The sequence below is a fragment of the Rousettus aegyptiacus genome, unplaced genomic scaffold (genome assembly GCF_014176215.1).
Source record: "Rousettus aegyptiacus isolate mRouAeg1 unplaced genomic scaffold, mRouAeg1.p scaffold_m13_p_4, whole genome shotgun sequence".
In the NCBI taxonomy this organism is placed as follows: domain Eukaryota; kingdom Metazoa; phylum Chordata; class Mammalia; order Chiroptera; family Pteropodidae; genus Rousettus; species Rousettus aegyptiacus.
In genome coordinates this window covers 112,639,190-112,664,750 of record NW_023416307.1, presented here as the reverse complement: position 1 = coordinate 112,664,750, position 25,561 = coordinate 112,639,190, and the positions used below count along the sequence as shown (strand labels likewise).

The 25,561-nt window shown below is 35.3% G+C and overlaps 1 protein-coding gene across 7 annotated transcripts in view; it reads left to right on the top strand.

Annotated features, from left to right (window-relative positions):
- Positions 1–20,948: 20,948 nt before the first annotated feature.
- The window catches only part of CCDC66 (coiled-coil domain containing 66), a 52,921-nt gene continuing 48,308 nt past the window's right edge, over positions 20,949–25,561 (top strand). For 4 of the 7 annotated variants that reach the window (XM_036219815.1, XM_036219820.1, XM_036219816.1 and 1 more), the window contains exons 1-3: positions 20,949–21,013; positions 22,644–22,708; positions 23,361–23,386. In XM_036219815.1, coding sequence (XP_036075708.1) covers positions 21,003–21,013; positions 22,644–22,708; positions 23,361–23,386 — 102 coding nt within the window. In that variant the 5' untranslated portion in view covers positions 20,949–21,002. The other 3 variants (XM_036219819.1, XM_036219817.1, XM_036219818.1) reach the window with 3 other exon arrangements.

Sequence of the window (25,561 nt, the reverse complement as noted above, 5' to 3'; positions counted from 1 at the left end):
AAGGTAGTTAACAGATTGAGAGCAGATGTGTGCAATGCATGCAAACCACAAAGAATTAGTATTCAGAATATATATAAGAAAATGTCAATAAGAAAAAGATGACCCAATATAAAGATGAGCAATAAAAAAATACACAATCTGATGTAGAAAAGAGTAAAATATAAATGACTTTCACAGAAGACATTGTATAAATAATAAACATAAAACAATGAAAAACTTTATTAATAATCAGCAAAATGCCAATTAAAACCAATGAGATATCATTACATATCTTCTAGATTGACAAAAATTAACACATCTGAAATACCAAATGTTGCTGAGGATTTGAAACAACAAGAATGACTTTGGAATGCTGGTGGGAGTGTAATTGAAAAGAATTTTAAAAACAATTTGGCCTTATCTGGCAACGTTGAGTCTGCATGACCAGAAACAGGTATAAAATCATTTATTTATTTATTTATTTATTTATTTATTTATTTATAATTTTTTTGTTTTTCAATTACAGTTGAGATACAATATTAAATCAGTTTCAGGTATACGATAATATAGTGATTACAGATTTGTATAACTCACAAAGCGATCACCCCAATAAATCTAATAGCCCTCTGTCCCCATACGTATTTATTACAATATTATTGGCTATTTCCTTATGCTATGCTTTGTATCTCCATGACTGTTTTGTAGCTACACATTTGTACTTCTTAATTTCTTTCCTCAACCTTCCTTCCATCTGGTGACACTCAAAATGTTCTCTGTACCTGTGAGTTTGTTTCTGGGTGTTTTTCATTTATTTGTTTATTTCTTTTGTTCTTTAGACTTCACATGTACATGAAGTCATATGGCATTTGTCATTCTCTATCTGACTTACTCCATTCAGCACAATACCCTCTAGGTCCATCATGCAATATCTTTTCTCATCCTTTTACTTTTAGTCTGTATATATCTTTTAATCTTAAGTGAGTCTCTTGTAGGCAGACTATTTAAAGGTCTTGTTTTCTTCTCCATTCAGCCATTCTTCACCATATCTTTTGATTGGAATACTTAATTCTTTTTCATTGAAGAACTTGTTGACAGATATGTAGTTATTGCCATTCTTTATTCATATTTTTGGTACATATTTTTTCTTCTTAAAGAAGTCTCTCCAACATTTTCTCTAATACAAGCTTGGTGGTGATAAACTTCTTTAGCTTTTTCTTGTTTGGGAAACTCTTTATCTGTCCTTCAACACTGAATGATAACTTTGCTGGATAAAGTAATCTTAGTTGTAGATACTTTGTTGTAGATACTGGGTTTTCATCACTTGGAATATTTTATGCCAAGCCTTCCTGTCCTGCAAAATTTCTCTTAAGAAATCAGGTACCAGTTTTATGGGAGCTCCCTTGTAGGTAACTAACTGCTTTTCTCTTGCTGCTTTCAAGATTCTCTCTTTATATTTAACCTTTCACATTTTAATTATGATGTGTCTTGGTGTATGCCTTTTTGGGTTCATCTTCTTTGGGATTCTGAGCTTTCTGTGACTTTTTGAGCTTTCTGAGGTTCTATGACTATTTCCTTCATCAGGTTGAGGAAGTTTTTCATTATTATTTATTCAAATAGGTTTTCAGTTTCTTGTTCTCTCTCTTCTCCTTATGGTACTCTTATGATGCAAATGTAGTTACACTTAACATTGTCCCATAGTCTCTTTAAATTATCTTTATTATTTTGGATTCTTTTTTCTTGTTGCTGTTCTGATTGAGTGTCCTCCACTACCTCATTCTTTATATCAGTGATTTGATCCTCCTCTACAACCACTCTGTTGATACCCTCTCATGTGCTCTTCATCTCAGATATTGTATTCTTCATTTCTGACTGGTTCTCTATTATAATGTTCATCTCCATTTTGTGTTTTTTATCTCTTTGTTAAAGTTCTCACTGAGTTTATCTATTCTTCCTCTAACTTCATTGAGCATCCTTATAACCGGTGTTCTGCATCTTTTAGATTCCTTGACTCCACTTTGTTTAGATATTTTTCTGGATCTCTGTTCTATTCTTTCATGTGAGATGTGCTTCTTTGGCTCCTCATTTTGGCTGCCTTTCTGTGTCTGTTTCTATGTACTGTGTAAAGTTCCTAAGTCTCCTGGTCTTAGTAGTATGGCTTTGTGGGGTCCAGTGGCTCCAGCTGCAGGCCAAGTTTTGTCCCAGGCTGTGCCCCTCTGGGACCACCTGGTAAGAGTCAGCAAGCAAACCACAGATGACTACCACCTATGCTGTGCTTATAGTTGCCTCAAGAGGCCATGCCAGAAATTAATGCAGGCTGCCGCCAATGTGGGGCTTGGAGCTGCTCAGCAAGTGGCACAGGGCACACTGAGGACACTGGATATGGCTTGGATAGGTAGGGCCAGTAGTTGGGGGAGGTGGAGTTTCAGAGAATCCTCTGTGTGGTGCAAACTCTGTTATCTAGTTTGATGATGTCTCAGCTATGGCAGTATCTGCATCTGCACACTGGAAGGGGGGTGTAGGGTCAACAAAAGATCAATGGATACCACCAGCACTTCCACTTGGGAGAAAAAAACCCTCTAGCCTTTGTCCCAAAGCTTTATAATTCAGTGCTCCCCACCCCATACGTCACTGATGCACCCCCACCCTGAGTAGCCACCCCAGCGCTGGAGCTCAGGGCAAAGGGAGCCCATCATCATAAAAGTCCAGTAGTAGTCAGGCCCCTTTAAGAGGAATGTCCGCACCTGCCGGCTGCATCGGCCATAGCCTCTATCTCGCTCAGCTGGTGTGGGACGGGGCAATCTTGTGTTTCCACCCCATCCCACCATTCCAAGGTGATTTCTTAATTCTCTTCCTAGTTGTAGGGCTTCTTTTCATCCAGACACCATGCTACTCTGCTTATTGTTTGCTCCATGAATTCATCACAAGTTTGGTGTGTTCGCAATAAGAAATTTCTAAAGCCTCCACCTTTTATGCCATCTTGACCACCTCCTCTTTAAAATTATTTAAGTATAGAAGCATTGTTTATAAGAGAAAAAAAACAAAAACTAACAGACAAAAAATCATGTAAACAATCTAATTCCCCATTAATAGGTAACCATTTTTTTAACGTGGTATATTCAAATAATTAAGTTTACAGCGATGAGAGCGAACACATCAACATGGATAAATCTTACAAACATGACCTTGAGTGAAAAAAGCTAGTCTTAGAAGACTGCTAGAGTACAAATCCATTTATACAAAGTTCAAGAACAAATCAAACTAAACGATGTACTATTAAGGATACTATGTAAATTTGCCAGGGCTGCCACAGACTGGATAGATTACATAATAGAAATTTATTTTCTTACAATTATGGAGATTATAAATCCAAGATCAATGCGTGATCTGGATTGGTTTCTTATGAAGACTCTCTCCCTGGCTTGCAGATGCTGTCTTCTCCCTATGTCTACACATGTTCTTACCTCTGTACATGTCTGTGTCCAAATCTCCTCTTCTCATAAGGACACCAGTCCTGTTGGGTTAAGGCCTACCCTAATGACCTCATTTTAACTTATCTCTTTTAAGATCCTATCTTCAAATACAGTCATATTCTGGGTCACTGGAGGTTAGGACTTCAAAATATGAATTTTGGGGAAATACAATTTAGTTTATAATGGATGTATATGTATAAGTAAAGATATAATGAAAAGCAAAAATAAATAAAATAGATGATTAAAATCAAAATAGTGGGCCTTCTTGGGGGCTAGGAGAGGGATGAGACCTTGAATAAGCACATAGGAGACTCCAGAAGTCTTTGTGAAGCTCTACTTCTTATGTTAATACCCTGACATTCATTTATTGTATCCATTATACATGTTCTCTCATGTGCTTGAAAATTTCATCATAATAAACTTCTTTTAAAAAAGTAAAATAGAAGATAGTTTTGCATGCATGCAATAGAAATCTAACGAAATTAGCTCAAGTGCAAGAGGAATTTGTTGTCTCAATATTCAAGAATATTAGAAATCAAGATGGCTTATACATGGTTGGATCCTAGAGCTCAAATGTTGTGATTAGGTTCATCACTTGCTCACCCTCTCCTCTCATGCATGCTTCTTTCCACCTAACTAATAAATTAGCATCCTGGACAAATTTTTATGCCTCACCAATGCTTTTAAATTTACAAATAAAGAACATTTTTGGTTCAAGTTATAGTTCTCCTATTTCCATATCTGATTCATTCAAACAATATTTCTGGAAAGAAAATTGTGAATAATAGTAGGGTCCTTGAGCTCATAGTCTCACAGCTTTGAAATAAGTAGCTAAATCTATGAAAGATGCAGTAAGTAAAATTCTTGAATATGAGTTAATTGAGAAAGTTCCACATTAGCTCCTCTTCTAATAATTAGTGCTATACCACATAATTAGATAACAAATTCTAAAATTTACATTTGTTTCCTTTGAAACATCCAGAACCTGGGGTGGAGGTGGGTGACAGTGGTGGGCAGGTAGGGGGTAAAGAATTACATGTAAATGCCTAGATGATAAAATTGTTTACTTTTGATTGGAAATCCAATCAATATTAAAAAATCCAATCTCAAAAATAAAAGCCATCAAATTCTTGTACTAAGAAAAAAAAAATATCAAGGAAAGAGAAATAAGGACCTGTATATGATGAAATAAAACTACTTTTGTTTGTTGTTGTAATAATATTAAACCTGAATGGTCTCATAAAAACTTGATGAGAGATAACTTCAGGGCTTTTTTATTTTATAAGCCGATGGTATTTATACCTCCAGATGAGGTGACACAGAGAGCTCTCATTGTCAGTGGAAACATTATTCAAGAAGATTTGAACAAAACACCTAGAGGATAGAATTGGATCATACTTCTTTTCTTTGAAACTCCTGAGGATATAGTATTTTGTACACTGATACAGGAAGGGAAGACATATTAAAAAGTAATTATAATACATTCAGCAGACATTTATACATGGCATGTCTCATGGACTCCATTTATTGAGCATTATTATGTGCCATGGACCACATGTTAAATAAACCACAGTATATTCAATTTCTTTCACATTTTTCTCTTGTTCAGTTGAATTTAAGTAGGTCAAAAACTTCTCTATAGGAACAAAAAATAGATCAGCAGTTGCCTGGGGGTAGAGGAAAGAGTGTGGATTGGATGTCATTTAGTTTTGAAATTGGATTTTTGAGATTGATTGGCTTGCATAATCACCAAAAAACATCTTACAGTCTAGTTATTTACATATAATTACTCTTTGTTTCAGATTATGTTTGATTCAAAATAAAACACCAACTTTAAAGAGGGGATTCTTTGGAGTGATTGCAGTGTTCTAAAACTGGATGGCGGTAGTGAATAACTTTTCAAAGGTTTTCCCCAAAATGCTATGAATTTAAAAATAAAACCCAATGTGATATTCAAATTTTATACTAATATTAAAAATACTTATGTGTACAAGACATTTATACATGAGAAATGTTTCTAAAGAATAATTACAAAATTTAATACATTTTATGACTATTTTATCTTACAGTTAATAATATATTGCTAGAATATTTAAAGCTCAAGCTAAATAAATATGTCTATAATAAACATTTAATTCTATTTAGTAGACAAGTTAAAAGGTGTCATATTTAATTAACAATTACAAGCACAGATATGAAAACATCTATCTTGGCTCTTGTAGTTTATGCAAATTTCATATAATTATTCTCTACAGAGAACAACCCATTTAAAATAAAATACTTAAACTTACTTTAAATTATATTTTTTCCTTATTGTGAGTTATATAACATGATCATCATTATCATATCATAGAAAGCTATGACTTAATAAAATTTGACTTAATTTTTATTGCAAAATTTATATTCAACCTCTAGATATGTATCAGCTAAAACGCACAAAAAAATTGGAATCATCTGTGTTTTCAGAAAAGTAGGCAATATTATTAAGCTACATTTTAAATTTTCTTTCATTATTTGAAGTGCACCAATATCACAAATAGGAACAGATAGAGTCATCTAGAAACCTGTGCTTAAGTCAAACTTGCCAGGTGCTGAGAAAAAAAAGTCCCATTTTCAGGATGAGCTGCTATCAGGGTATATAACACAGGCTTCTTCCAACCACAGCCCCTTTGCACATGCTGTTTGAACTGTTTGACATGCTCTTCATTCATCCCTCAAATCTCAGTTCTGGCATCTCTTCCCACAGGAAGTCTTCCTTTAGGTCCCAGATCAGATCAAACTCCTTTGTTATACACTCTCTAGAGGCATTCATTTCCTTCAGAGCATTTCTTTGGTTTGTAATTGTATAATAATTAGGTTACATGTTGAATTAATGTTGATCTCCCACAATCCTGCCCTTCAGGGAGGCAGAGCCTTGGTCTGGTTTTCCTCCCTATTGCCTGTGTCTCTGTCTCTTAAGTGCTTGATACATAGCAGCTACATAAAGTGTTCATTGAAGAAGGAAAGAAGAAAAAGAAAAACACTAGATTACTTTCCTGGAGCCATCCCTCTTAAGGTCCAATCAACTTTACTAAGAATGGATGGGAGTTATTAAAGTCACACATTCAGAAAGCCATCTGACTGTGACCATGTGCCTCAAGGCAAGCCAGTCAGACTTGATCTCTCCCAGAAATTTAAATCTTAAAGGGATTACACAACAGGACAAACATTTGGTGGTGAGCTGTCCTGGGGAAGGCCTCAGACCCTGTCAACTTTTGTTCTATTGAGTCTTGGATCAGCTTTTGGGCCTATGTGTCTGAGACATGGCTCTTTAACTTTCCTTTAAATCCTGTGAGCTACTCCAAAAATTTTGACTTTTGCTTAATTTAGCTGGAATTCATTTCTTTTGCTTACAGCCCAAGAATCCTAACTGTTCATTTTTCCACCTCTTTTTGCCATATTCAGATGTAAAGACTTCTTTATTGCAGTACTTCTCAAGACTAGGGATTAATGCAAGTTTCAGAAGTGTAGCTAGAGGGATATGCTACATTTAACCAACAAATATTCAAACTAAATGGTTGCTTCTGCCTGTTGTTTCCACCGATCCAGGCCACACCCTTTTCCAATCACTCCTCTAGCACACTTCTCTGAATCCTCCTTCATCTTCCATGTCCGAGCTGTGAAGTGTGGTTCCTTTTCCGAAATGTTGCGGAAAAGATCCAAAATCAGACTGGCGAGAAACCAAGCAGCACCCAGAGAGTTGGAGAACTCAGATTTATTACACTGGAGATCCCAGAGGAGCTAGTGCTCTAAAGATCTGGGCCTGGGGCTCAGTTGCAACATTCCTTAGATAGACACTTTTTGGTATGGCCCGATTGGGTAATTTGAACTCAGGCTGCTACAAAGTGGCAGGAGTTGCTTTGGTTTGCAGGTAGTTACATTGTGATACAAGGGCAGGAGTAGTGCTATGTGTTACCAGCAGTTATAAAGTGTTATAAAGTGTGGGAGTTGCTAGGGGGTACAAATGGTTACATTTGTAGCTTAGACAGATCAAACAAAAAGGGAGGGTGAGTCTTTAGTCAATTTTAAGCACAGTCCATGCAGCAAGCATATTTACAGAAGCAGAACAGAGAACTGATTAGCCCTTTGAATGAAAATTCCTCTTCAGTACAATGACTCCTGTATCAAAGTTCAGCCCTACATCCCTAAAATATAAAACTCCAGTCCCATGAACTCCCTCATTTCTCTCGAGCTTACCTACTTCTACCTCATCCTTCCTCCTCCTCTCCTGTCTCAGAATGACAGACTCCTTCCTCATCAAGGAAACCTGCCACCTTCCACCTATCAGTTTCTTAAGGTTCTAGTCTCTCTGTAGTCACAGCTAGTATTCATTAAGCCAGGGACATTTCCAAACACTTTGCATGAGTTACTTCACTAAATCCCGACAACAGCCCTGTGAGGTAGGGAGTAGTATTGCAGATTAGGGAAATAAGGCTCAGAGAAGCTAAGTAACTTGAGTAAATTCAGTAAACAACATTTGGCCCAGACAATTCAACTCCTGAGCATGTGCTTTGAAACAGTATTTTTTCCCTCAATATTTAAAAAATTTATCAATATTGTTCAAATCTTGACTCCCCACCCCTAAATAAAGTTTTTGATCCTGTTCATTTTCATTTTCCAATCTTCACTGAATCCACTGTAGTCTAGCTTCCACCTTTCTGATTCCACTAAACTGCTACAATTTTGATCACTAAGGGACTCAGCCAGACACAGGGTACCTCATCACTGTTAGTGAAATAAAGAGGGTTCATTTTCCTGCACCCATCAAAAGAAAATGAGACACAAGCAGGTGTTTGCAACAAAGAAAGTAAAGTTTTATTATTTAAGGGAGTGGCTCCAAACCGGGACACACAGATGAGCTAGTGCTCGAAGATCTGGCTTTCCGAGGACCCCTAGGGGAGAGGTTATATAGTGGAAAGCTCATTCATTAGTCATGATAGCTAAGGAAATTGGGGTCATGGGCTCTACTGATTGTTCAGGGGTTAGCCAGGAGGCAGTTGATCATTGCCTCAGGTCTCGATGTCAATCATTGCACCATTCTCTCTGGTTTCAAGGGGATGCTGGTCAGTTGTTCTGCCTTCATAGGTCTGGAGCTAAAACATAATTGAGATCAAGATGTTATCTTCAGTTTGACTGAAACTCTGTTTCTGTGGTCAATAGACTTGAAGCTTTGTTCCTAAGATTGTTTGATGCTGACCTAGGACTTAATGATTAAGGGAGTTATCGTGTACTATGCAGAAGGATAAGGAAAGAAAAGAAGCAAGTAAATACAAGGCCAGTTTGAAGCAAGGAGAAAAAGATGAGCAAAAGTTATTTTAAAGAAGTGAAGATTTTCACAACGACATAACTTTTTATTGAATTCATCCATCCATTCACCAGACAGTTCTGGGCACCCCTCTGTTCCAGAAACTATGGAATATGCACTGGGAACAAAATAGATAGGGTTCTTTCCACCACGTAGATGAGATTGTCAGTGATCTACCTGCTGAGTCCAGAGGACACTTTGGCCACTTCTCAGCTATTCTCCTACTTGATTTCCGCAGTATTAGTCATGCTAACCATTCTCTCCTTGAAAATTGGATCTGTCTTAGAGTCTATGAAGCTTCTTATACTTGCTCTTCCTCTCTTTCCAGAAACACACCTTTTCAATCGCTTTGTTAAGTTCCTCTATTTCTATCAACTCCTCAAACATTGGAGTTCCTCAGAGTTCTACCATGGAGCTCCTCAAAGTCAATAAGCCTGAAATTCAGTTTTCCCCTGTTCTATTCACATCTTTCCATCCTTATTCCTTGTTTTTTTGTTACTGGCAGCATATGACACCCAATCTTCCTCTTCCTTTCTACCCCCACACTCTCAGCCAATGGGCAGATAATCCTGATAGTATTTTTCAACTGTAGAAATTCATTTTGGGTCTTTTTTATATCTTCTACATCTCTACTTCATTTTTAAAATATATGCAATACAGTTATGATAACTGTTTAAATGTCCTTTTCTGCTAATTCTAACATCTGTATGGGTTCCCAGTCAATTTCAATTGATCGATGATGATGATGATGATGATTATGGACCTTGTTTTTCTACTTTTTTTGTATGCCTGATGATCTTTCATTGGATGCCAGACATTGTAAATTTTACCTTGCTATGTACTGAATATGTTTGTATTTCTATAAATCTTCTTGAGCTTTGCTCTGGAATGCAGTTAGGTAACATTGGAAGCAGTTTGATCATTTCAAATCTAATCTGTATGATTAGCAGGTCCAGAGCAGTGTTCAGTCTAGAAAAATTACTCCCCAAAGGACAAAACCTTCTTGATTGATCTACCCAATGCCATAAATTATTGTTTTTCTCCAGTCTAGATGGTGGGAATAGATACTGCTCCTGGTCCTGCACAAGCATCAGGTACTTATTCTTCTCTCTAAATCATTTAAATGGTTCTTTCCTTGGCCTCACACATGTGCTGATCAGTACTCTGCTGAATACTGGAGGGGGAGTCTCTGCAAATCTCCTGGCTCTCCTCACTATTAGCTCTCTCTTCTCTGTTCTTCTGTCTTATGAATTCAGTTGTTCTGATCACCCCAGACTTAGCTCAGTCTCCTCAATCAGAGAGATGGTTGGGCGCCACCTGGTTTCCCTTCCTTGCACCACAGTTTGGAAATTCTCTCAAGGCAGTAACCTGAGACAATCAATCATAGGGCTCATCTCATTTGTTTCCTATTTCACAAGGATCTCTGTCCTTTCTTGCTTGATGTCCAGTGTTTTTGCAAACCATTGTTTTATATATATATATTATTGGTCATTGTTTCAGGTAGGAGGGTAATCCATGCCAGTTATTCCATACTGACCAAAAAAAAAAAAAGGAAGTCTTACAATGGAATCTAACAGATCAGCTTGTCTCAAACTTTTGCTATTCATCCTTCTCACTTCACCAGTCTTATTTTTTCCCTAAAATATTAACTTCTTGTTATTTCCTTGCTTCAAGCTCTTTTATGATACCCTCATTATTTTTTTAAATTTTTTTAAAAAAAGTTAATTATTTAAATTAGTTTCAAGCATACCATACAGTGGTTAGGCATCTATAATGTTCATAAAATGATCCCCTCAATTGCTTCCTCCCTCCCCTGGCCCTCCACTTAGCCATCATATTAATGCTCTCATTATTTATAGAATAAAATTTGACCTGCTTAGCATGGCATATTTCATGCCTTCATAATGAGGCCCTTCTACTGTCACTCCCTGCCATTTCCCCACATGTGCCATTGGCTCTAACCATATCAAGATATTTAGAGTCCTCCCCTCCATCCCACTAACCAGTATTTACCAGCACCTACCTTCCCGTCTTTGCAAACATTATTTCTTCTGACTGGAGTATTCTTTCTGATCGCATGGTGAACTCTCCTTTAATCTAGATCTTTTAAAGCATCTGTAAACTTTCCCTAGATCTTCCCCCACTGCCACCAAGTAGAATTGTTCCCCTGCCTTATTGTACCACTATGAACTAAATATTGCCCTTTTTATATAGCATTTATCACACTGTGTTGTATATATTTGCTTAGGTGTCTGTTTCCACTAATATATATTACATTCTATGAGGGTAAAGAATGTACTTTCTTTATATGCCCAGTGTTAAATTCATCCAACCAATAAATATTTACTGAGCTCTTGACCATGTCTGGGCAATGTTCTATGTCCTGGAAATAGAGCATTGAACAAAACAGTTTTTGCTCTCACGGATTTTTACATGAGAGTGAAAGCAGTAGTTAATAGGAAAGTATAGCATATTTACAAAACAGAAGAACAGAACTCAGAATGCTATTACAGTCATCCATAGAACAAAGATGATATTAGCTTGGAATAGGGTGAGGAAGAAGAAAGGGTAGAAAACTGGATCCACTTGAGACACTTTTCTGAGATAAAGTCAGTAGGATTTGTAGATGGATTTCTTAGGGTTGGGATGGGAAAAGGAGAACTTAAGGATGATTTTTATATGACAGAACCTGATAAACTCATGTATGAATAAGCTCTTAGAAAATTGAAAACTAGTTTTAGAAAAATGAACTGTGGATTTGACTCAGAAACCAACACCAATTTTGCCAGGACCATTTACCTTATACTGACTAGTTACTAGTAGCGTTGAACAAAATGGATGAAAGTGGTCAAAATATAACTTCCAATTATAAGATAAATAAGTTCTGGGACATAATATATAGCATGGTGACTATAATTAATAACTACCGTATTGTATATTTGATGAGTTCTGTAAAGTGCTCATCAAAAGAAAAATATTATTACTATGTGTGGTAATGGATGTTAACTAGACTTATTGTGGGGCTTGTTTTGCAATTATACATATATCAAAACATTATATCATATACCTGAAACTTATACAATTTTATACATCAATTATATCTCAATAATAACAATAAACAATAGTAACATTGAGGTTATACTCTAGAATTAGACTAATTTGGCTTTACCCTTACTTACTTACTGTCTGACTTTACACAAATTATATAACTTCTCTAAGTCTCAGTTTTATTATCTGTAATATGGAGATAATTCTAGTATCTACAGTCAAGTTTTTATTTTTTTAAGAAACAATTGAGGTAATACTTTTACAGTACTTAGAATTATGCCTAATCTATACTAAGTATTGAATAAATACGAGCTTATTTGAATATATTACAAGTAAAATAATCAACTAATTGGTTGCTTTGTTGTTCTGTGTTCAAAAAATATATGAATATTTGAATTTCATTCAAAAATAAAATTTTCATTTATATCCAATGATTCTCTATAAAAAATAAAGTTAGACAATTCTTGCTGTGATATAGTTTGTATTATAAAAACATTAATGGAGCTTTCAAAAATATATACAAAATAAAATGCAAAATTAAACTATCATAAAAATCTCCTCAAGAGAATGAAAATTCTACAGTGATTTAGCATTTTCAAGTATCTTTCTAAAGTGCCCCATTTTCAAATATTTTCAGCATTGGGAAAAAAGCCCATCTGGTGAAATCTTCCAGCTGAAGCAAAGAGTTAGTTCTCTGAGCCTTTCATGAGGGAAAGGTGGGTAGATCCGAAGAGGAGATGGCTGTGTCTCCAGCAAGGAAGTAGTAAACAAGGTCTGTCACTAATTTCTTTGGAAGTTAGTAGCAAATGAAGATAAATACTAGTGGTGAGCAAAATGAGAGAGAAGTGGAATTCCTGAATAGGAGAGAGAATGAGAAGGAAAGAAAAATAATTAGGACCTAGCGAAGGGCAGCATATTGGAGACACATCACCCCTAAGGCGGGGAAGGAAAGATGTGAGGTGATGGGTGTTTTTACTCATTTTATAAAAGGGGAGACAGGAGGGTAACAATGAGAGTGGAGTCGTCAAGAACAGTCATCTGTGGTAATATTGTGAACATATTACACAACAACCCTAAAAGCTAAATTCTATCATCATCTCCATTTTTACTGGGAAAGAAACTAAGATGCAGGGAGGCCAATTAATTTCCCCCAAATCACACAGGCAGTGAGAAGCAAAGCAGAAATTTGAATCTAGTTCTGTTTAATCAAAGCTGTACCCTCCTCCATCTTGCTGTACGCATCTCTAGTTCTTCCTAATGGACGGAAAGCGGTAAATTCAAAAGAATCTGAGAAAAGAAGTTGGGGTGGAGGTGGGGAAGGGAGTGAAGAGATACAAACAAAATGTACTGGCAAAATTTTGTGTCTGTGGTTCTTAAATAAAATTGATTTAATTTAACTCTTTGTGTTTTAAAAAGTCTTGCAAAAAAAAATGTAATCTTGCACCATGGGAACAAAATATGAAGATTCTTAAGTAATTTTATGTAAGGTTTTTTGTTTGTTTGTTTTGTTTTTTGTGTGTGGTTTTTTTTTTTTTTTTGGCCAGGGTCAAACTTGAAATATTAGGTCAGACCATCACTCAAATCTTGTGAGAATGTGGGTTGCTCCGTATCTCTTTGGAGGTGATAATTCCTATTTCTTTTTAAGAAATAGCTTTTCTTTTATTAATGAAGTATTTTTAATGAGTTCACTATAATTAGAAAATATGTCTTTAAATGCCCAGGAAGAATCAAGACACTATAATTTTACATTCTCTGTGTTAACTGTTTAAGACCACAATTTTCAGCTAAAGTAAGTTTTATCTGTGAATTGTCTGTGTTATTATTGTGTAAGAAACTAAACCTACACTGCCATCTGCTGTGTCAAGATTAGGTGAAAAAATCACCCATATAAACTGGGCTCACGGAATACAAAATATACATATGAAAAGCCTGGATCACTTTTCTTTATGGGAAATGAGTTTGGGGGAAATATATACTTGCAATTATATATTTCAAATTGTACTGAGGGTATGAAGAGGGAGTGTGTGTGTGTGTGTGTGTGTGTGTGTGTTTAATATGACATGAAAAAATATTTTTTTAAGAATTTACCATATGGGGGGAATGATGAACAAGGGCAGCATGTCCATGGTCTCACAGATTATACTCTAGTGGGATGCAGGGACAACCATTTCACACAGGATAACAAGTGCTATGTGGGAGAAAATAGCGGGCGTACCTTAGAAAGGGTGAGAAGAGGGAAAGAGAGCAATAAGAAGAGCCTGCCAGGAGGATTTGACATCTCAGTGAGAGCCTGAGACAAATTACTGAGTCAAGGGAGTCCCTGAGGAACTGCTTTCCAGCAAGAAGAAATGGCTCTGGGAGGGCAGGGATTTTGTCCATTATAGTTATTATTTTATTCCTTGTACTGAAAACAATTCTGGGGACACAGTAGGTACTCTATAAAATCTGTGTTAAAAATGACTATGTAATGGTGGAGGTAGAAGTCAGTGAGTGTGTTTACATTTGAGGAAGTGAAAGATTAGTTTAGGAAGGTTTAGCATTTGGGAGCCAGTGGTAAAAGATGAAATTTAAAACATTGAATGGGGCTGGTGAATATGTTACATCTTTCGGAGTTTATATCAGGGTCAAAGAGTTTCGTAGTTGTTGTGGTTTTGTTTTTAATAAAGTTTTTAAATTATTGAGAAATTTTAAGCAGGAGAGTGACTTCAGCAGACTCACATTTTAGAAATCATTCTGGCTACAAAATAAAGACTGGTTAGGAGGCTGTTAAAATACTGCTGGGGAGAGATGAGAGCGGTCCTAACTAGGGTAGAGGTGTGGCTATGAGAGGAGGGTTTGAATAATTTGTAATGGTTTACAAAGTGAAAGGACCCTTAGATAGCTTGTCTAATATTTTGTATGAAGAATTTGAAGTCAGGGAGCATTAATCGACTTACTCCTGTTGTTTTGTTTTGTTTTGTTTTCTCTTCTGCTCTTTCAGTATTTCTTAAGATGTTTCTCAGAATTGCTCAATTAAGACCTTCATTCCTTCACACCTAAACAATTTACTTAATTTAATTTTGTTTGTCTAATGTATTGGTCCTTTGATTTGTATCATCTGCTCCTGGAGACAGAGAAGACTGCTAATTAATTTGCTCTGTAGAGCAGCACTCACAAATGAATCACAAACACTGCTTGGCAGTGATGGTGTGTAAAAAGATAAAGTGAATTCCACATATGGAGGATGTAGGAAGGTCTTCCAGTTTATGAACTTCTGAAAAAGTTTTTGAACAGTTTCAAGCAAAGCTGCAGAAATCAGCCTAGGATACATTTTTCCAAGGCAGGGTTTTAATTATTTTGTATACCGTAAAAGTGAGTCTGCTCAAGTCCTTCCGAAAAGAAGACTATAGAAGTCAACAGCAGGGTCCTTAGGCAAAGACTATGAAAAAGGGTTCTAGGTAGTCCTAAAAGCAATAGACTTTACAGTTACACAGTTCTGAAGCCAGTGGCTTTTACTGTTAATCAAAATGATCCTAACTGTACGTCCTTGATATGCATGATAGGGTGTAGCAATGTACCCTTCAGGCTGGATTTATATTAAAATAATAATATATCATGCATATCAAGGATATACAGTTAGCCCAGGATCATTTCGATTGGATCCAGGCTGATGCGAACTCCCAGAAACAAAATAAAAACACCATTTTAACTTAAAGATATCCTATCAGGCACTTTATTAAAGCAGCAGTTTCCATGACAAAAAATATTTACTCATATGGAAATGAATAACAGCATTGAGAGAAAGGAATAATTTACACATTTGGGATTTAGATGGCAAGAAAAATAAAAGCATATATAGAGATTTTTTATTATGTTTGCTTTTTTACTGATATAAACAGTTCAAATAATTGTAATCATATTTGTTTACTTTGTGATGAACAAGGTATATATATTTATTACCTTAGCAGGTTCTCTGAAGTACCCTCGAAATTGTCTTAATTAAAGTTAAATTCAGGGGAGTCATAGAGAACCAAATGAATAACAAGCTCTTTTTCTTTCCTTTTTTTAAAATTTAATTTTATTAATAGTTTCAAGTACACAGTACATTAGTTAGACATTTATATTGTTCATAAAACGATGCCCCTAATTGCTCTTTCTCTCCTCTGGCTCTCCACCTAGCCATTACATTAATGCTTACTTGAATTCCCTATGCTGTGCTCCCCATCTCCACGACCATCTATCAACTACCAATTTGTACTTCTTTAATCCTTCACCCCTTTCTCCCAGCCCCTCAACTCCTCTCCCCTCTGGCTGTCACCAGATTGTCCTCTATTTTTGTGAATCTATATTTAATTAGTTTGTCCTTTTTGTTCCTTTGATTCTGCATATAAGTGAAATCATATAATATTTGTCTTTCTATGTCTGACTTATTTCATAATAACCTCTAGGTCCATCCACATTGTTGCAAATGGTTGAATTTTCTTTTTTAACAGCTGAGTAATATTCTATTGTATGTATGAACCATAACTTCTTTGTCCAATTGTTTGTCATTGGACATTTAGGTTGCTTCCATATCTGGCTATTGTAAATTGTGGTATAATGAACATAGGGGTGCATAAATCTTTATGAATTATTATTTTGGTTTTCTTTGTATAAATACCCAGAAGTACAATTGCTGGGTCAAAAGATATATCCATTTTTAATTTTTTAAGAAACCTCCAGACTTTTCCATAGTGGCTGCATCAATTTGCAATCCCACCAACAGTGTACGAGGGTTCCCTTTTCTCCACATCCTCACCAACACTTGTTCTTTGATTTATTGATGATAGCCATTCTGACAGGTGTGAGATGATATCTCATTGTGATTTTAATTTGCATTTCTCTGGTGATTAGTGACCTTGAGCATCTTTTCATATGTCTATTGGCCATCTGTATTTCTTCTTTGGAGAAATATCTGTTCAGATCTTCTGCCCAATTTTTGATAGGATTGTTTTGTTGTTGTTGAGATGTATGAGTCCTTTTATATTTTGGATGTTAACATCTTATCAGATGTATCATAAGCAAATATATTTTCCCATCCAGTTGGTTTTCTTTTCGTTTTGTTGATAATTTCCTTTGCTGTACAAACTTTTTAGTGTGACGTAGTCCCATTTGTTTATTTTTTATTTTGTTTCCCTTGCCCAAGGAGATATATTTGAAAAGAAATTACTGTTAGCAATATCAGAGAGTTTACTGCCTATATTTTCTTATAGAAGTTTTATGGTTTTCAGGTCTTACATTTAGGTTTTTAATCCATTTTGCGTCTATTCTTGTATATGAATAGACTCAAAGGTGGTCCAGTTTCTTTTTCTTTTCTTTTCTTTTTCTTTTTTTTTTGCATGTATCTGTCCAGTTTTCCCAGCATCATTTATTGAAGAGAATATCTTTACACCATTGTATATTCTTGCCTCTTTTGTCATATACTATGTGAGCACATAGGTGTGGATTTATTTCTGGGCTCTCTATTCTGTTCCATTGATCAATATATCTGTTTTTAGGCCAGTATCATGCTCTTTTGATTACTGTAGGCTAGTAGAATAGTTTGATATCAGGTAATGTGATACCTTCAACTTTGTTCTTCTTTCTCAAGATTGCCATGCCTATTCGGGATATTTTATGGTTCTATACAAATTTTAGGGTTATTTTTTCTAGCTCTGTGAAAAATGCCATTGGTATTTTGATAAGGGTTGCATTGAACCTATAGATTGCTTTGGGTAGTATGGCCACATTTTAATGATGTTGATTCTTTCTATCCATGAGCACGGTATATGCTTCCATTTATTTGTATCTTCTTCAATTTCTTTCAATGGTTTATAATTTTTTGAGAACAGGTCTTTTACCTCCTTGGTTAATTTGATTCCTAGGTATTTTTTTGTTTTTGATATAATTGTAAATGAAATTGTTTTCTTAATTTCTCTTTATGAAAGTTCATCATTGGTGTATAAAAATGCCACTAACTTCTGAATATTAATTTTATATCTTGCTACTTTACTGAATTAATTATCAGTTCTAAGATTTTTGGTGGAATTTTTAGGATTCTCTCTATATAGTATCATGTTATCTGCAAATGATGAGAATTTGATTTCTTCTTTTCCAATTTGGATACATTTTATTTCTCTTTCTTGTCTTATTGCTGTGGCTAAAAGTTCCAATATAGTGTTGAAGAGGAGTGGTGAAAGTGGGCATCCTTGTCTTGTTCCTGATATTAAGGGAAACACTTTTAGCCTTTCTGCATTGAGTATGATGTTAGCTGTATGTTTGTCATATAAGGCCTTTATTATGTTGAAATATGTTCCCTCTATTTCTTCTTTGCTGGGAGTTATCATAAATGTATGCTGGATTTTGTCAAATACCTTTTCTGGATCTATTGATATTATATGGTTTTATCTTTTGATTTGTTAATGTGGTTTATCACATTAATTGATTCGTGGGTATTGTATGAACCATGCATCTCAGGAATAAATACAACTTAATCATGGTGTATGATATTTTTAATAGATTGCTGAATTTGGTTCCTAATATTTTGTTGAGGCCTTTCCTTTTTATTTCCCCTCTTACTTTCTTTAGTAAAAAATTTCAAAACCTACTGTCATCTTTAAGAAAATATTTCTTTTTTTAATCTCTCTCTACACACACACATATACTATTGGTTCTTTTTCTCTGGAGAACCCTAACACACAGGGATTCAAACAGATTTTTATACACCAAGGTTCACTGCAGCCTTAAATACAAGAGCTAAAATGGGTAAATGATCCAAGTGCCCATCAACATAAAAATAGATAAACAAATGTAGTGTATACATACAATGGAATATTATTTGTCTATAAACAGGGATGAAGTTCTAATGCATAAAACACAGAAGAAGCTTGAACTTTATGCTAGGTGAAGGAAACTAGACAAAAAAGGACAAATATTGTATGATTCCATTTATATGGAATATCTAGTATAGGCTAATTTATAAAGAGACAAAAACGAGATGTTACCAGGGACTTTGGGGGAGGGAGGAATGAGAAATTGTTGCTTAATAAGTACAGAGTTTCTGTGTGGGGTTTTGAAAAAGTTTTGGAAATAGATAGTGGTGATGCACAACACTATGCCACTGAACTGTACATTTGAGACTGGTTTAAACAGAAACTTTTATTATGGATATTTCTACAGTAAAAAATAAAAGATAAAGGTTAAGCATTTGTCAATAAACATACTGTTTTTCTGGAGAGAGAGGGAGATAGAGACACTCACAGAGAAAGGATCCTTTAAGAGTCAAACACAATGTGTGATCCTTGATTGGCTCTCAATTTCTAAACATAAAGATATTCTTAGGACAAGTATAAAAATTAAATAGGGACAGAACATAAAGAGGGACATAACATTTGATGTTATTATGAAATTGCTAACTTTTCTAGGTGTAATAATAGTGCCATAGTTATACAGGAGAACATCTTATTCTTAGGGTCTTATCCTTAAGGGATACATGCTTTAATGTTTAAAGGTAAAGTGTTATAATGCCTGCAACTTACTTGCAAATAGTGATGGAAAAAAAGATTGAGGGTGTTTGTTTTGGAGGGGATGTATGGCTGTTCCCTGTGGGGGTGAAGAGAGAGAGAGAGTGAGAGAGAGGGAGAGGATGAGAGAGAAAGCAAATGTAGCAAAACATTAGCAATTGTCAAATCTAGGTAGGAGTTATATAGGTGCTTATTGTACTATTCTGCAGTTTTGTTGTTGTTGTTGTTTATTTAAACATTTTCATAGTAAGTTAGAAACAAAATAAAAATTTAAGAGTCACATCACTCTGCTTCCCAGAAGTACACCTGTTAATATATTGCTTTAAATACATTTAGCTTTCTTTTCTATGCTTAGCTAAATGTTTTAAAATGCAGCACAGGCTCAAATGTACATTGGTCAAGTAAATTAACAAATGTTTATGTAAGTGTATCCTCCACAGGCCAGGTACGTAAGTGAATATTGAAAGAGCTCCTTGAGTTTTCACTAAATGTACCAAGAGAATTCAATGTGCCTAATTTATTACAACTATAATTTGTAAAAATCACGTTGAGTAAATAGACGAAAGAAATTGTAAACTTTTAGTAACTGCATTGTAATCTAGGGGCATCCTCATCATGAAATATAATTCAGTCAAATTTAATAACGTTGGCATTTTAATTTTTTGCTATTCATTCATTTGAGAAATATATACTGTCTATACTGCTCAGCACCAGGTGCTGTGGCTATGGAGATGTATGATACAAACTGTTTGCCCCTCTGAAGCACACTTTGGCACAGTATCTTAAATGTATTTGTATCCTGATTGAAAGGACAGCAATCGGAGAGTTCAGAGAATGGGTTCCTGATTTGCCCGCTAGTGAATTCCAGGGGAGCCTTGAGTGGAGAAAGTGAAGTTTTTGAGATTTGAAGGATGGATACATTATATTCATATAACACTAAATTGGAACATGGGCTCTGAGGTTAAATGGTTTGATAGTCAGTGACCTTCGACAAGTTGCTTAACCTCTCTGTGCCTCCAGGATAATGTTGTAAAACTTAAATAATAGACATAAGGCGCTTAGATTCATGTCTGGCACATAAGAGCTAAATTTATTGAGTACTTGTGATTGTTGCTGCTATTTAAAAAGAGCTACAATGTGTTAGGCTTCATGTTGAGGTGACGGCAAAAAACAAGACATATCCTTGTATGCGCCCTAGATGTTTCTCCCCGGAACCCGTCCCCCAACACACACACACTTATTTTATACTAAAATAAGTCTCTCTTCCAAATATAAAACATAGAAAATGTCAATTTCCTAAAAAACGTTTACATTTTTCTGTTTCTCCCAACTATTGCCCCCTCCACTTGAGCTGAGGCACTTCTCTGAGGACTCCCTGTGAACGCTGGGGAGATAGAAGCCCGAGGCACGAAGGCTTCCACCATTCAAGTGTCAGGACCACGAGCCCCAGGCCTACCAAAAGAAGCCTGTCATCCGTGCAGCCCCGCCCCCGATGAGCGCAAACCAGTAAGCCCAGCACTGATTGGTCCAGCCTTCCACTTCACCGGCATCATTGCATCCAATCGGCATAGAGTTTGTTAACCGGCGGCGGCAACTGACGTACACAAGGGGCTTGAGCGTCCTGTGGAGAGAGGTCGGGCCATGAACTTGGGGTAAGCTGGGGCGAAAAAAGGTGGGCGTCGGCGGATAGGGGTGAGGCTGGGTCAGACCCTTGGGAATCCCTCACGGAGAACCTTCCAGGCCTGCCTCGCCCTCAGCGGCAGTGCCAGGCTCCTTGAGATGGATGGAGCAGAGGGGCTGGGTTGTCCTTTCCTCTCCGCAGCCCTTGCTTTTCCACTTCATAACTCTAATTAAACCTGTCGTGACCTTCTTTCCGCCCCTTATTTACCCTCTGGGTGGAGAAAGAGGGTAGGAGATAAACGTTGAGGGCAGGTGGAGAGAGAAAGCTTAGCGGCATCCCGGGAGAAATCGTGGCGCAGGCCTCTGGTTCTTTGCGACCGCGTCTTTGCAGATTGTCGGAGCGCCTAGGTTAGTTTAACGCCCTCCATGCGAGGAACTGCGGCTTCTCGGTGAATCTATCCCTGTATTACTAGTTCCTGGCACCAGATAGGCCTTCGTTCACGACTGGTTGACTAAATAAAAAGGACTGTTGCATGGTTTTCATCACTGGGAAATTTAATAATTAATGAAAAGTCACCAAACTCAGATTATTGCACATCATTTCGTAAATATTGTTTTAGAATTTAGGGATATAAAAAATAAGACATTCTGCACCTGGAGGAATTTACAGTGCAGTAGGGCAAAACACAAGTACTTTACTGTTTCATTCAAGGTCTTTTTTAGTTTCACCAACCTAAATAGGAACTGTTCGGATCCTTGCTACAGGGAATCCCTTAAAACCCGTTCTTTCCAGTGTTTTAGTAAATATGTTGAGCAACACCTCCTATTTCGTGTTTGTAATCAGGCCTTTCTCTTAACTGGTCCGTTGGATTTAATATTGTTTCTTGGAAGTCACTTTTGTATCCCCCTCTCTTATTTTAACTAAAACAGTGAATTGACTGCCATTTTTGTTTTTAGAATTTTTATTGGGACCTGACCACACCTACAAGTTTATTGGCAGTGTCTTGCTGTTACTTTGTGCTCTTGGATTTAACATGCACAAATAAGTATAGCCACCAAAGTTTAAAATAGATTTATTGTTGTGATAGTAACAAAAGTGTCACTAATGTAAATATGTAGTAGTTGTAGTGTTCAAAATAGAACTAACTCTACTCAAGCAGTGAATAACCCTGGTGGCAATGTTATAGCTCATTTTCAAAGAATGCTCAAATAATTTTCAAATAACGCTAGCATGTCATAGAATGTGTTAGTCATGAGATCATTATGAAACTAATAAGTGATAGGTATGTTTTGCTCCTTTAACTTAAGTAAGGAGTTTCGGTAATAGCATTATTTTTTTTCAGTCTGGAGTTATAAGTTAAATGATGGTGTGATCATTGCATTAATTTGTTGCTTACCAGTAACAAAATGAAATTTCAGATTAAAGGTAAGAAATTCTTTGTCACTAGAAAGTTTCAAGAATTTTCTTCCTGTAGTTTTTATTTTTATCTTAGATTGAAAAATGTTTTTAATTAAAAGAATGGTTTAATATTTACAAGATTCCTGTATAAATTCGAAAGAATTCAAAAGAGTAGATTCACTTTAAAGGTTCAAATGAGCATTTCTGGCTGTTTAAAATGTTGCTTTTCTTAAAATTACAACGTTTTTTCTTTTATTTTGCAGAGATGGCTTAACGCTTGAAACTGAATTATTGGATGGGAAAACCAAACTAATATTGTCTCCATATGGTATGCTGTGTTACCAGAACCTAAAATGTTAACTTTTAAAATTCTTACATAAAATTTACGCTAGTTTAACAGGATTTTTGCTTGTAGTAGCATGATATTTAAATGGTATTTTGAAAAAAACTATTTCCCCCTAACTTCCTTGAGTTTATATTTTATCAAGTTGTCAATCCATCGCTGCTTACCACTGTCATATGTAGTCCTAAAATTTAATCTCCCAGTATATTTCATGTGTTATATATCTCTTCATTAGATTTGCAGGTAGCAGATGTCCTTATTGCCTAATCAGTAATACAGATGAAACATAATTATGTTTTGTGCATGTAAAGAATGTATTGTTTGAGGAAGTTAAATTTATAATAAGGTCACAGTTGCTTAAGTCATTTTTTGTGTTAGAGTATACTTTGGTTGTCTTCTCATTCACATTTATTTCCTTTTTCCCTGATCTGTCCATAGTTTTACTTTGGAAAATAAAAATAAAATCGAAATACTTGAACTGTACTATAAAAGAATGCTCAGACAAAACCTAAAGTTAATCCTCTTGGTATTAATTCTCCTACTTAAAATCTTAAAACAATGCTAATTAAAATTTTCTTTTGTTACTACCTTAGTTTATTTTTGGTTGATAGTTAAGTAATTTTGTTTTCTTTTGTAGAACGTAAATCAAAAATTTCTGTGAAGGTAAGCCAAATAACTTTGACCTCATCTATTTTCAAATGTAAAATATGGTTTTCTTTACAGTTATTTGAAAATAATTTCTGTGAAAATATCATAAGGGGGTTGGAATGGTGGTGAGAAGTTATTGTTCCCTTGCTTTCAGGCTGGTCCTTTCACAGAAATGGAATCATAATTTTTTTCATTGAAAAAGCCTTTTAGAACACTTTTCTCTAGATTAGTGCTAAGAAAGCTTTCTGCCATGATAGAAATATTCTCAAATCAGTGCTGTCTAATATGGGAGCCAGTCACTTGGCGTATGTGGTTATTGAACACTAAAAATGTGGCTAGTGTGACCAAGGAAGTGAATTTTTAATTTTATTTAATGTTTAATTTAAATTTAATAGCTACTGTACTGGAAAGTACAGTTCTCAAGATGTTTAAAAATAGATATTCAGACTTTAAAACAAATATTTTTTTAATACTCATTTCATTTTCCCACATTAAAAGCGTGTATTCGATTCATAAATTCTTACATACATTTAACTTTTCTGCTTTAAGAGATCACACAAGCTTAATGATAATTTTCTTTTTGAATTATTTTTTTATTAGGAACCTTTTTCTACATATTACAACACCACTTAAAAAAATGTTTGATACCACTACTTTTTCTATTTCTATTTTTTTCTATTTTTAGATTAAAATCAGCAGAATTTTATACTCTGCTCTTCTGTAACTTACTATTGCTCCCTTTCCCCTTGATCTTTGTAGTATCTTAAGGTCTTTCTTGCATGTCTTTGAATAGAGCCCATTATGGATGATGTGGCACTTTTCAACCCTAAGAACTTGATGGCTTTGCAATTTCTTCCAGGTTTAATCAAGGTGGAGAAGTTGCTTGGTACCCAGAATATCAGTCACTTAATAAAACAGGCAGTGATGATCAGGGTAATTCCATAGGCTACCTACCTATAAAGATTATTTCTCTCTTTCTATATATGGTATATAATTATATACCTTGTGTGTTCCCTTAATAGCAGAATATAGATTGTATATTTTTTCCTGGCCCTCCCCTTTTAAAATATTACTACTACTTTTATTTGATTCACATTAACATAGTGCCCCTTTTCAATGTCCTAGATAAAAAGCTACTTTTAATGGTTGATTTTGATCTTCCCCTGGCCTCTATTCTCTCATATGTTCTCTCTTTCATTGATGTCCTTAACGGATTTGCTGTATTCACCACATTTGTGAAGATATTTGATTGTCTTTTTAACCAATTTAGAACATTTGGAGATACCTTTTCATGCCTATAATAAACAAGTTACTAGTCTTAGACTTTTGGTACAATCATTACAAAATTCTGTCAGTGGTCTAGGGATATTCTAATTACTTTTTTCCAGAGTAATTAATGTGTCTCAGTTGAATTATTTACTGTCTTAAAGCAAATTGTTTGGATTTATCTCTTGCTTTTGGGACTCCAAAATAGTGATGAATGATAGCTGTGATATGACATGTTAATTAGTTTGATCGTGGTGATTATTTCATGATGTATACATAAATCAAGTTGTACTTCTTAAATATATACAATTTTGATATAATTTTTTATTTTACAATTATAGTTATGCAATATAACTATATGCAATATAATAATATAACATGCTATATAATAACATCAGTTTCAGATGTATAACATAGTGATTAAACATTTATATAATTTACTAAGTGATCATCACCCCTATAAATCTAGTACCCATCTGACATTAGAGTTATTTTAATATTATTGACTATGTACTATATGCTATACTTTATATCCCTATGACTATTTTATTAACTACCAGTTTGTACCTCTTAATCTTTTACCCCCATTCACCCATCCCTCAATCCCTGCATCTGGCAACCATCAAAGTGTTCTCTGTATCTATGAGTTTGTTTCTGTTTTCTATGTTTGTTTATTTTGTATTTTAGATTCCACATATAAGTGAAATCGTGGTATTTGTCTTTCTCTGTCTGACTTATTTCACTTAGCATAATACCCTCTAGGTACATCCATGTTGTTATAGATGGCAAGATTTCATTCCTTTTTATGGCTGAATAATGTGCCACTGTATACATGTACTCCTTTATCCATTCATCTATTGAGGGACACTTAGGTAGCGTTCATATCTTAGCTATGGTAAATAATGCTGCAGTGAACATACAGAT